This window comes from Alnus glutinosa, chromosome 2 (assembly GCF_958979055.1).
Source record: "Alnus glutinosa chromosome 2, dhAlnGlut1.1, whole genome shotgun sequence".
Lineage (NCBI taxonomy): Eukaryota > Viridiplantae > Streptophyta > Magnoliopsida > Fagales > Betulaceae > Alnus > Alnus glutinosa.
The window spans coordinates 35332580-35345899 of NC_084887.1; the positions used below are offsets into that span (position 1 = coordinate 35332580).

At 37.7% G+C, this 13320-nt stretch overlaps 1 protein-coding gene across 1 annotated transcript; it reads right to left on the reverse strand.

Annotated features, from left to right (window-relative positions):
* Positions 1-1736: 1736 nt before the first annotated feature.
* Positions 1737-6452, reverse strand: LOC133861077 (uncharacterized). Its single transcript, XM_062296782.1, has 9 exons — positions 6208-6452; positions 6017-6114; positions 5688-5786; positions 4782-4886; positions 4499-4603; positions 4076-4214; positions 2596-2711; positions 2442-2498; positions 1737-2120 (listed from the first exon to the last, which is right to left on the reverse strand). Exons 1-9 carry the CDS (start codon positions 6344-6346, stop codon positions 2010-2012), a joined length of 969 nt encoding a protein of 322 aa, XP_062152766.1. The 5' UTR covers positions 6347-6452; the 3' UTR covers positions 1737-2009.
* Between the last annotated feature and the right edge of the window lie 6868 nt (positions 6453-13320).

Genomic DNA, 13320 nt, shown 5'->3' on the forward strand with positions numbered 1-13320 from the left:
CCAAATATGTGAGTAGCTTACAAGCAACGATTACATTGTTGGGTGTCTGAACCATTAAGCCAATTATCGGCCGTAGTCATTTATTAGGAAAACAAATCCACATCAACTCTCTCCATATTGAATCAATCACTTTGGTGAAACAAATATCCAAAATAACAGAATCCCCCCCCCCCCCCCCCCCCCCCAAAAAAAAAAAAATCCTAATATTGTGTATGCAATCTTCGAGGATTTGAATTTTCACAAAGCTCCCACATCACTGTATCCAGAAAAAAGTATTTGAGTTTCTACCATTTTCAATGCTAGATATTTTAATGAACAACGTGATGATCTTTAATGCCCAATTCCCTCAAAAGATTGTAGTTTAGTGATTCCTGTGGGGTTGCAGCTAAATAGAACTTTTGGGGCAACCATTTCAATTATGGGGGAAACGTAAGGTCCACTAAGATCACAAATCTCTATTCACCAGTTGATACATGAGGAGATTAGAGTCCAGGAAACTTTTTCTTCCAACCAAAGGGATCTTCTCTACAGCAATTTACTTTTGTGGTCCCTAAGTCCCACCATTAATAATCAAAAGAGGGGGGAGTGGGACTATGGGAGGGACAGTGGGAGGAAAAACAGAGTAAACATTACCCATTAAAGCTCATAATAAAATGAGGCAGATAGCAAACCCAAAATGAAGAAGCAATTGCAATAAAAAAAATTCAGCATAAGTAATTAAGTTCTGGAATAAGTTACAAGACTTTAAAATGGATCACCACACATCCATAGGTTGCCCTTCCAAGAATTGGAGAGAATAAATTGTAATACTTAGATGATATTCCTATCCAAATGAGCATGCTTCATACAAGCTTCATGGAAGGGTATATCTTGATGTAAAAGGTATGCCTTATTCCTTCTAGGTTTTTTTTCATTTCATAACTTTCTCTTGTCCTCTAGAGAAGAGAAAAGACACACTTCCCCCCTACAAAACTCAAAGTATCAAAGTGGCCCACCTTCCCCTGTTCAATCAAAATCCCCTTCTCTTTATGATATTAGTACTTTTGGTCATTGTACCCTCTAAAACGGCTTGGTTTCTAATAAAGCACAAGTAAGACATGTTAGGCGACAATATAGCATCTTCTCAAGGCCACAAGTACTACAGAAGCCAACATATTTCCGTGCCAAAAAAAAGGTGCTTCAACTACAGTCCTAAGCACAGTAAAGATCAGTTCATGGAGCCAATCAGCCAGGATGCTGGGACCTAGTTTTATGACATCCAATGGCTGGCACCCACGACAAATTGTATCAAACCCGCATTATAATCACTGATCAAACCATTTTAGAGAATAATGCTAGAAATATCAACAACTTTATCCTTTTTAAAGAGGTTTGAGAACAAAAAGGAAAAAGAAGTGGGGATGACTCATTTGTTTTATTTCAATGTCTTTGAATTCCCCTCATTCTGGATATGTTATGGGGTTAATTATTTTTCTTTTGAACATGTTGCATTTAATAATTTAAATTGAAATTTTGCAAACTAGACAGGGCCAATTGGAATTTACATTTATATGAACAAGGTATTTGTCAAAATTTAACAGTCAAATTAACTTCAATATATTCATCTGAGTGATTAACAAAAGTAAGAACCATGTAAACATTGTGCCTATAGCGGCGGCCTGTATTGGCTTCAAAAATTACATATACTTGCCCATAATACTCGAAGTGCTAGAATTAATAGGTGTCAGTAGTAGATAGGAAACAAAATTCAGCACCTTGTATATTGAGGGAAGATAAGTAAATGTACAGTGACTCGTAAAGTACTGAAATACAGATTTACAGATTCTTTACAACTTTCACAAATCAGCCTGAATTAGTATTGATGGTTTGACTCAATCTTCTCATACTTTTTAAGCAGCCCGGAAATGCTGATTAACCAACTAATTACAGCATTCGAGGATGCAATGTCATTCACTGCAAACTCTTTCTAATTCCAGGTTACTGTGTCCTTCTCCACTTGCAGACTTGAGTTAAATTTCTACTGCTAATTTCCGAAGCGTCTTTTCAGACTTCCTTTTCTTCTGGGCCCATGTAGGTCCATATATTACCAAGTGTGTCCGTCCAAACCGTCGATCAGTTATCTGCACTTCTCTTTTAACAGTTAAAATCGCATAAAACACAACAGTATCACTTAAACATACACAACCAAACTAGTTGGCATTCTAAGAACCACATCTCGTTATTTGAATAACAGTATGTAGTTCAATCCCTCTGGAGAAAAATGAAATAGGTATATTGCTTTGGAGCTAGCCGAGCATAATTGAAGAATGTGATCATGCATAGGCATGGAGCCACTTTGACATAGAAAATACTACAAATCCTTACCTTACTGCCAAACTGGTTCAGTATTTCTTATTGCATAAAAAATAAATAAAAAATAAAGAAACAGGTTCATGAATTACCTTCACTAGGCATCCACATGTATCGAGCATGTCAGTTCTTGATGGATACTCAACGACCTAGATAACAAAAGTTCATAAGAATAAGAGGAACTTAGCAAACAAAACATACACATACAACAAAAAGTTAAGCAGAACACATGAAATCCAAACTTACGATGAAGGTATCTTCCCCAAGTAAGGGTGACTTTGAAATTTGGCCCATCAGCACCCCATAGTCAACTTCAGTATATGGAGGGGTAACACTAATGTAATCAAATGATCCATCTTTACCTACAGAAAACAAAATCTAAAACTGTAATGAATAGAAAAAAGAAGTCAATTGCAATTGCAAATTTAGATGCTATTTATTGGATGATGTTGACCAATCTGTAATTTGAGTAATTAATTTCCCATGACAGATATGATACTAATATTCTTCTTCTTCTTCCATATTCCTTTATACTCATTTCTTGCAACAGAACACGTGCCCGGATCATTCGAAATGTACGAATTTGGAAAGACTATTGAGGACACTTGTATTCCTAGTTTTTCGGAATTTTTGGACTTGTGTTCTTCTTTATCTCCCTAGTTAAGGGTCTCTCTTGTATACTTTTGTGTACTTGGGTTGTGCCCCTTTGAGCCTTTAATGGGATTGAATTACTTATAAAAAAAAATATTTTTTTATCCACTCATCACCAGTAATACAAATTATAGTTAACAGTGTCGGGAATGATATCTTTAGGCAAGACTATGTGCACTCACTATGTGCAATCGCCATGATATATTCATTGGCAGAATAACTTTATCCAAATCTCTTGGTGACATTGAGGACAAACATTCATGGCTCTCAGCATGTACTCACTAAAATCCTTGTTAGGGGAAGTTTCCATACTTCACAGTCTCCATCTCGAAGTTTGACCATAACAGTAATGTATACATCCAGAGCTGGAACATCTTTACTGAAGCTAGAGGTGGTAATTCCAAAGAAGAGGTCAATGACACTAGTAAAAGACTTGATCGATCTCATTGCTCAAGGAGGTCATTTAGGTACACTTCTTCAATATCAGTCATAAGCTATCAACACCATTTTCAGTAAGTCTGTACTACTTAAATGGCAAGCAAGAAGAGTCACTTAAAGTAATAATCTTGAAGAATGTTGCTGTTGTTCACAAGGCCTTCAGTATTTGAGCTCTGCATCTAAAACAGGCTAAACTTCAATGAAAGTGGCAAATGCCATGGAAACCGGTGAGATGCACAATTTATTTCTGATTTGAAAAATACTAAACTCAATTATTAAAATTAAAATCCTGGAAGATTTTTTAAATTTTTATAATCATTGATTTATAGTCTAAGAGCTGAGGGAGTTCTATCTATCCAGACAGGTTATTCTATTCTTCTCAAGCAGGATTTTTTTTTTTTATATGAATATTCTTATCACGCAGGATTGATACTTCTTGTTCAGTATATTGGAAGATCTTCCTCAACAAGATAAATGAATGTGCATGTGCACACTCACCCATGCAAACAAACACGCACACACATGCACACGCTCACCCACGACACATGCACGCACATACACAAAATCATATACACACACACACACAAGATCACAAACACAAAAGATCACACATGGAGTAGAAAGGAAAATCAAATACCTACAAATTGCTCCGCACGTTCCAAGAACTTTTCAACACGAACAGTATGTATAACTGAAACATCAAGAAACCCAGTCCATTCCAAATTTGGACGTAAAACATCTGATACAACCCAAGGATCCATCTCAACGAAATGCACCTGAAATTTTCCAATTCCAGAGAGTAGGAATTTCAGGAAGATTATGAAATGCAATGAATTTTTTTAAAGCAAACATTATACAACATATGATATAATGGTGCAATATTTCAGGTATTCAGGTACAAGTCCAAACTCTAATTTCACCTTAAATCAGAAGGCCATTTAAACTTTCTATATGTTCAGCAATATTTATGGGTTGCTAGACTCTCCTAAGCAGATGCTCTAAGTAGCAAAACATCATCATTTGTAATATCAAGGGACATTGAATGAGTTATTAATTGTACCTCAGAACATCCTCGGCTAATCGCTTCAATACCAACAGATCCAGTACCGCTGTACAAGTCTAACCAGCGGCCAGACCTTAAAGATGCAGGACAGCCACTAGCTACCTAGAAAACATAGAATAAGTTATTCCCATGAACACAAAAGTGTTGACAAGTATTTTCCTCATCTAATTAACAACTAATTGGATGTCAAAGAACTCTAAATGATCAGAAATCTTAAATATCTAAAGAAAAAATAATAATAAATAAATAACAGTATTCAAGATTAATATAAAACCATTACCTGCAATATATCAAAGGCTGCGCCTTTCACAACTTCCATCATCGGGCGTACATTCATACCCTTTGGCGACAGCAACTTCATTCTTCTAGCCTTTCCCCCAAGCACCTACAATGGCCAATATACTTACAATTTCTTACACAAAGAAAACCTCAGACTGCCAAGATGAAGATAAAAAGCATGTTACTGTTCCAAGAAAGTGAATCAGCTTATATATGTTTCTTATCTACAATTACAGACCCACAGGATATAGCATCAATGGTCTTGTGGAGCCATAAACAACTGTAACAGTGTCACCATATGAAATCTAAGATTTGGCCGATGCCATGACCAGTACCTTCGCCATCGAATTCAATTAAAGAGCCCTTCGAGGATCTTGTAACTTCACATACAAGGAAAAATGAAGCCATGTAAAATCCGTTGACATCCAAACATTGCCTAAGAGACTTTTTCTCCATAAGTAAGGTTCTAGCGATGAAAAGGCTCGGCTAAGGAAGTAAACTGCATCTTCACACTCTACTGGCGATCTCAGGGACTAGGTTTTCTGAACTGAACCTACAGTTTCTACTGACATGAATCGGTCTCCTTGTCCAACATCATTACCATAAACCGTTACCTTTTTAAGATGTACAATACTCTGAATCCCTACGAATGTCACATTGGTTAATAATACCCAGTTTGCAAGCACTAGTACATCCACCCTTAAATTTCCCAAAGTGCAAACCGATATCTATCTAAATCCACATACTTTGTCAAGTGTCTCTTCACAGCATTTCTCACATTAGAAATTCTAAACCAACATTGTTTAGTACACACTAATTTGGGAACCAATGTCTAGTGATTATCAAATTTTTGTCCTTGCAAAGATAACTGATCAAAAGAAAGAACAAAATTGGAGAAAAGGCATACCTGAAGCAACTTATGGGTAGTCCGTGGCGGCTTGGGGCCCTCTGGTAGTTGGACTGACTTCCCTCTTCCTCTCTTTTGCACATCCTTTCTCCCCCTAGTCTAAAACCCATTTCCAAAATCACCAAAAATTTATAAACTTTTACTATTTGTTCATTCAAATAAAAAATAAATAAAATAAAGGTTTTTTCACAACTAGAACCACTACAATCACACGGCTCAGTTATGACAAGTGTCTCATTCTCAGAAACCAAAACGATATTAATATTCAAATTTCCCTTATTTCGGTTTCTCAGCAACCAAACGAGTCTTGGATGGGAGAGAGAGAGAACCTTAGGTGGAGGAGGTTCAGATAAGAACTCGTCGGGGTCGAGACCGTAACGCTCAAGCAACAGCTTCTTATCCTCACTGGCCAAACCATTTTCCGCTTCTGACACCATTCCGCAAAACGCAAAAGGTTCAGTTAGACACGACAACACCGAAATTTGAATAATTTTGACACACACAGGAACGACGAGCTTACTGTAAGAGCAGACGATGATAGGTGGCCGTGGCCGATTGCTCGGTCTAGAGCAGGTACTGAGGAAAGGAAGATCTGGATAAGATGAGCCACGGTTCGTGCGGAGTGGCGAGAGAATTAGAGACGACGAAACCACCTCCATTGGCAGAGCTTGAACACAGTTAGACCCACTAGACTCTTGTTATCAGGTTGGGAAGAAGAAGTGCTTGCAGTTTCAAAACGGTGCGAATTGGAGTATTGTCATACGGAGCGGTGGTAGGCGGGTCCACGCATGTTTGGTAAATTGCAATTTTTCAAATATCAAATTCTATTATAATTTTATACAACTTTAACTAATTTTGTCTCAAATTTTCTAAACTATCAAAACATAATTTCAAAAAAATAAGTTTTTCAGTATTTGCAATTTTAAAAATCGCATACTCAAACGAGCCATTAAAAGAGAGTCAAAGACAACAACAAAGTTTCGCTATTACAAATTGAATCTGACTTTGAAAAGTACCGGGCATTTGCTGCTGTAGAAAAAATAGACGGTCCAGATCATCTCCAATATAATTAAACTCGAATGACGTCGTAAAGAAACGTTTAATAAAATACTCCTTATGAAAATGAGAAATGCTACACTTTTTTTTTTTTTTCAAAAGTTGATTTCTAAATTATATGCCAATCATGGATGCAATATATTATTTTGAAAAATGTGCTACCATATTATAGAATTGTGACACATTATTTTAGAATCACTTTTAGGGAAAAAAAGATAAGAAGTAGAGCATTTTCTTATGAAAATAGGAATACTAATCCGTTTGAGAAAAGAGTTTGCTGTTTCAGGGTCAATCTCCAACTCCTTTCCTCCTATTATTTTTTGACAAATGATATTTGTACACACAATTATATTTGGTATGAGATCATGCAATAGAGGCTCATCCCATAGAGTAATGTTTCTTGCACGCTTTGTGTCACACTTTGTGTACAAAGTGTGTTAGTTTTCATATATTTTTTTAAAAAAAATAAATAAATAAATTATGCTGGACACACTTTGTGCACAAAATGTGTCCACAAAGTGCAAGAAACATTACTCCATCCCATATACACAAGTCTCATACCAAATGTGAGTATGTGTAAAAAAGTGTGTATAAATAGATAAATGATTTTTGCACATCTCTTATACATCTTTTATACATAATTTTTCTAAATCAATCATTGAATTTGTAGGACCCATAATGATCTACATGTGGGGCTTACAGATTTATTGGTTGATTTAGAAAAGTGATGTACAAAAAATATACAAAAGATGTGCATATAACATATATCATACAAATAAATTAAATAACCCATCGCTTGCTTTATATTCTTATCGCTATTAAGGTTTCATTAGTGATTATCATGATTCATTCAAAAATTAAGAAGAGCATTTTCTTATGAAAATAGAAATACTTACTCGTTTGAGAAAAGTGTTTGCTGTTTCAAGGTCAGCAAATGATATTTGTACACATATTTATATTTGGTGTGGGATTACGCATGTGAAGCTCAGTGTTGTTTTCGTTTGCTTTAGGTCTACTGTTGGGGAGTTCACCCATTTTTCATTATTAAGATCGTTCCACTTATTCTTCCTTTTGGATCAGAAATGGGAATGATCCGTCCTTGTAACTATTTCCTTAATCAATTAAAAAAAAAAAGATGGGTAAGTTCCACACTAAATGTGAGTGTGTACAAATAACCCATATCGCTTTCTTTATATTCTTATGGAATAATTACACCATTGATATCTGGGGTTGACGTAAATTACAAATCACTCCATGTGGTTTAAAAAGTTCATGAAGGATCATTGTGGTAAACTATAATTACAAATCAATCTCTGAACACGTTTTTCATCCACCAAGTTAACAGATTCTATTAGTCAACCACATTACACATAATAGGAAGATGACACGTGTCCATTACAATAAAAAAAATATAAAATATAATAAAAATATAAATAAATAAAACAAAAATATTTGTTTTTTTTTTTTAGGAAAAAAATACTGAAGTGGTGCGGCCACCCCCATAGGTGGCCAAGGGTGGCGCGCGACCACCTCTAAATGCCTTTGCGGGCCACTGGTTCTTATCGCTATTATTAAGGTTTCTTTTTCGAAACAAATAGCATATGCTATTATAAATTCTGCAAAGTCCTAAGGCATACATCTTGAGAAATAGAGGGATAGGACCCCCTACATTCTAAGCCGAAGAATATAACTTAAAAGCAGTTGTCTGAGCAGAAACATCAGACCTAACCAGAATTACATTTGAGTCTCTCTTACATTAACGCTCGCTCTCAAATAAAAGAGGGCCGATCTAGCATCTAGCCAACAAAAATTCCAATAAAATTTGAGCAATACACAGATAGACTGTACAAGAGAAACAAAGGAGAATACACAACACAAAGCAGAAAAAACCAAAAAACAAGATGCCGGCAGAAGAGTTAGAAGGAGAATTCGCCAGAGACGGCAGCGCGTGTGGGGCACGTGCCGTCACCAGTACCACCCGACCGTAGATCAACCACCGTAGACCCCATCCCCACCGTGAACGGCCAGAAAATGGCGAAGCGTGGCTGTCACACGCGCTAAAAAGCAAAGGGCTCTCTGGCGCGTGCAGGCCACACACCGAACTCCGACGACCGACGTGATCTATTCTTCCGGTAGCGGGAGTGGACAACGACGGGGAACATGACTGAGGGGCACGTGTCTTAAAAAAACAACGAAGTTGTGTAGATCTGGCTCCAAAAGTTGAAGAAAATCGTTGAAAAAACTGGCCAAAAACCACCGTTAAACGACAAGAACGGCTGCTACTCCCCAAGCTGGATACCTTGAGTTGAGCTTTCCTTGATACAAAAGAAAGAAAAGAAAAAACAACACAAATCAAACCACCGTAGCCCAACAAGGCTAAGGGAAAGTTAGCTACCACCGGATCAACCGGGAGGAAAGTCAGCCACCATCGAAACAATCGGGGTGAACAAAACCTCCACAACCCAAATGGCTGGGAGAAAACTAGCCTTCACCGAGAAAACTCAGGGAGGAAACAAAAACACCTTAGTCCGAACAAGACGAGCCGCCCGGGGGGGGGGGGGGGAGGGCCCGGCCAACGAAAGTGAGGAGAGGCTTTTCTTTTTAGAGAGAGAATCGGAAGCTAAACACATGCTATTATTAAGGTTTCTTATCGCTATTATTAAGGTTTCATTAGTGATCTATCATGATTCATTCATTACCATCTCCCTCAAAAATCAAAAGACCCTCCTAGAACATCCGTAATGCGTTCTCTCTCTTTGCCGGCAGCAAAGAAGTTGAAGACCAAAAGCCATGGTGCCCTATTCCGGAGGAAATCATATCAGAAATTCTCTTGAGACTACCGGTCAAATCCCTAATCCGATTCAGGGGCGTTTGCAAATCCTAGAAGTCTCTCATCACAAGCCTTGCCTTCATCGATTCCCATCTCAGTCAATCCGTTCGAAACAGCAACAGCAACACTCTCCCAGACCCACTCTTAATATTCAGGCACAACACCTTTTATCCCCCAACGGAGATCACTATAAATTGTTCCACGATAATGAAGGATTCGAGGAGTGTACGGAATTGGATTTTCCAATGAAAAGTTTTCGTAGTCACGGTTTTATTGGTTCGGAGAACGGTTTGATATGCCTAAGAGGAGATCGCTTTATTCTTTGGAACCCGTCCATCAGAAAAGTCGCGAATCTTCCAAAACCTTGCATAACGGTCTTGACGCACAACATGGATTTCTTTCCGATTTGATCCGTAGGCCAACGATTACATGGTGGTGAGAATTGCATTACCTACTCCAAGGTTTGAAGATGAAGACGAAGTTATCACTGCAAGCTTTCAAGAAGAGGAATATAGGAAGAAAATTTTGGTTGTGGTTTACTCTCTCAACACAGGCTCCTGGAAGTTGGTTCAAACCCAAAGCTTGCTTAAATGGCTGTGCGCATTATGCAACAACAGATGTCACGCCCCCGTTTTGGGATATAAGGGAAAACGTGAATTTAAGTGCTAAAAACAAACATTATAAATGAAAGCGTGCATTTACAACTAAAAATTTAAAATTTCTATTCTCTTAAAACTTTTTATTTATAAATCTATACAAAATCATGAACTCCAAAAGGAACAAATCATACTATACAATATTAGGGTTTGGCTGGTTCATCACGAACTATCGCTCTCAGCGAGGTCTACGCCCTTACAAGAAAAAGACTTCGTCTTACGGTTGTCATCTAGAGAGGGGTGGAGGAAGAAGGGGTGAGTTCGACAACTCAGTAAGGAAAATACAACACCAGGGGAAATAAAATATGCTATAAACCTTTATGCCATAATCTTTAGTCATTTTCATAATGACAGATTTATTCTACTCATTGTTAAGAATTAATTTCACATATGATGAATTGCATAATGTAAATTGATTTATAACCTAAACCAATTGTATGTTGATTTTAATTTATTTTAGATGATTTAAGTGTTTTTAAAATATATTAAGATTTATGATGATGTTTAGAAATATGAATATGATATGTGATTTTCGACCGAGTATAAGTTGGAGATTCAAGTTATGAAAAATTATTTGACAAGTGACATGCTAGACTGTTTATGTTTTATAAGAAAACACATATTAAAGCATGATTTATAAAATGAAATGTATTGTTTTAGGACAGGTGGCATAGCATATGAACAATTAAATAGAATTTGTAGAATATGAATAATGATATAAGAATGACAGTTTATAAATGAGAATGACAATTTATTATGATCCAGTATATTCTTTTTATCAGTTTTCTCTTTAATCCTTTCTCTGTGGTTTAACCCTTTATAGACTCTAAACCGCTGTTACCCGTGAGCGGAGCACGTTGGCTTTTGTCACACAGACCTATGGATTCAGCCTGTCGTCACAGGGGAGAGCCGGTTCCGAGTTAGGGATCTTCCCTAGGTGAAGGCCAACATCGGCTGGTAGCACACACCAACACATGGTATGCTTGCCATGCTACCCTATGGATACCAATCCTAGCTGTAATAGTGCCTCAGGGTTAAACAGTTACTGCACATGAACGATTTTCTGTAATACTGTAGGCTCTGCTTTATCTGTATACTTTATTTCAAAACTGTAAGAGCCGTTTTCATAACTGTAGTCATGTGCAGAATTTAACTTTAGAATCTCTTTTCTTTCAAAACTGTATTCATAAATAGAGTCATATACTTTGGAATTCTCTGTAATCATATTCTTGAAATGCTCTTTATCATCTCTCTGAGTATGCATAATTCATAATTTTTGAAATGTTCATATTCATGACTGTAAACATGCTTAATCCACACTTTGAAATGCTCTTGATCATAACTTTAATTATGCATAAATCATAACTTTAAAATGCTCTTAATCATATCTATAATTATGCATAAATCATATCTTTAAAAATACTCTTACTCATAACTGTAATTTATGCACAAAATTCTTGAATAATAACATATGAGCAATAAAAGCTTCGCATTAAAAATCACATGATCAACGCTTTGTAAAATCCCTCAACACTTTTTCAAAAGATTTATAATAAAATCTTGTTGGGGGTTTTTCGGTGTTGTATCCCCTTACCTGGACTTTCCATTAGCGTCAGGATCGACCTTTTACCATTAAGAATTTTCACAGAAAATCCACCGACAAAACAGTGAAATCGGCAACGGAAAGGATCGCCGGAAGTCCACCATCGAAGAATCGGGTTGCGGTTGCACTCCCAGGTCTGGCGGGTTAAGGTCGGGTTCTGGGTCACGGGGCTTCGAGTCTTCGTGGATCAGCCGGAAAAACACCTGAGCCCGCCGGAAATCGGCTTCTGGTTCGCCGGAAGTCCACCAGTACCGTCGGAAATCACACCGGACTCCACCACCGAAGGATCGGGTCTTCTTCAGTTTTGCTGGGTCGGTCGGGTTTTGCACTAACGGGTCACGAGTTCTGGGTTACGGGTCACGACCTTGATGGGTTCGGGGTTACGGGTTCGTCGGAAACTGGCACTAGGTCCGCCGGATTCCCGGCCAGAACCGTCGGAATTCACTCCCAGCTCAACCGGCCAACGATCCACCGGAAATCGCGCCACTACTCGTCGGAAATCGGGTCCGGGTCCGTCGAAAATCGCGCTCCAGAGCACCCACCGGCGTCATCCGTTCTGCCTGCGTTGTCCGTCGACGGACCGAGACCCACGGCTTGGGTCACCGGTCGGTGCTTCTCCCGACTCTCACTCTCGATCTCTCTCTCTCTAATCTCTCAGTCTCACTCTCTCGTCTCTGTTTCTCTCCTCTCGCGCTCCCTCTCTGTTCTCGGGTAGAAAGAAAAAAGAGAAGGAACGAAGAACAAAGAAGAAAGAAAGAAGACGCTTCTTTTTTTCTTTTTCTTTTTTCTTTTTTTTTTTTCAACTTATCGATTAAGTTACTTACTTAAAAAGTTTTATTTTATTAAAAAAATATATATAGATATTAGGCCAATTAATAAGTTTTAAAAAAAATATCTAGGGTATTACAACAGATGTACGTGTTATATGGAATTGTATTGGCTTTTGATCTGCTCGATCGATGAAGTGTTTCGGGGGATCTTGCCAAATAATATGATCCGCTTTGGACTTCAGTTGGGTGACAATGAAATGGTTGCTTGTATATTCAGAGGTTCGCTTGGTTTGTTACGTTATTATGATAGGAGTGGAAGCTGGGATAGGTGTTGTTCCATAATGGCTGATGAAACAGTACGGTGTGGTTGATTCTTGGGTGAAACAGAAGACTAATGTAAGGATTATGGAGGATTTGAAATCAAAATAACGAGAGAAAACAGAGAATCAAAGGTTCTGCCCTCGGGATGTAAACAGATTATCAGAGTAAGCCCCTCCTCTTCAAGTGCAATAAGATATCATTATATTGTATCATTCAATAGCTCAAGCCTGGAGAACCGTTAATGCGAGGTAACCGCTTTCTTCGTTCAACGAACAAATGAGTACCAAAAATTAGCGTCCAAAAAAAAAACATAGAACCATCCACTAAGCCACCAGAAAAACAAGAGGATTGAAGAAACTGTGAAATGTTTCTGCGTCTTAGGAAATGAAAATCAGCA

Coding starts and splice junctions, on each gene's coding strand:
- LOC133861077 (XM_062296782.1), bottom strand. CDS start 6,346: ATGGAGGTGGTTTCGTCGTCTCTAATTCTCTCGCCACTCCGCACGAAC. Junction 4,215..4,498: donor TTAGCCGAGGATGTTCTGAG/GTACAATTAATA, acceptor GGAAAATTTCAG/GTGCATTTCGTTGAGATGGA. Junction 2,121..2,441: donor CATGTGGATGCCTAGTGAAG/GTAATTCATGAA, acceptor AGAGAAGTGCAG/ATAACTGATCGACGGTTTGG.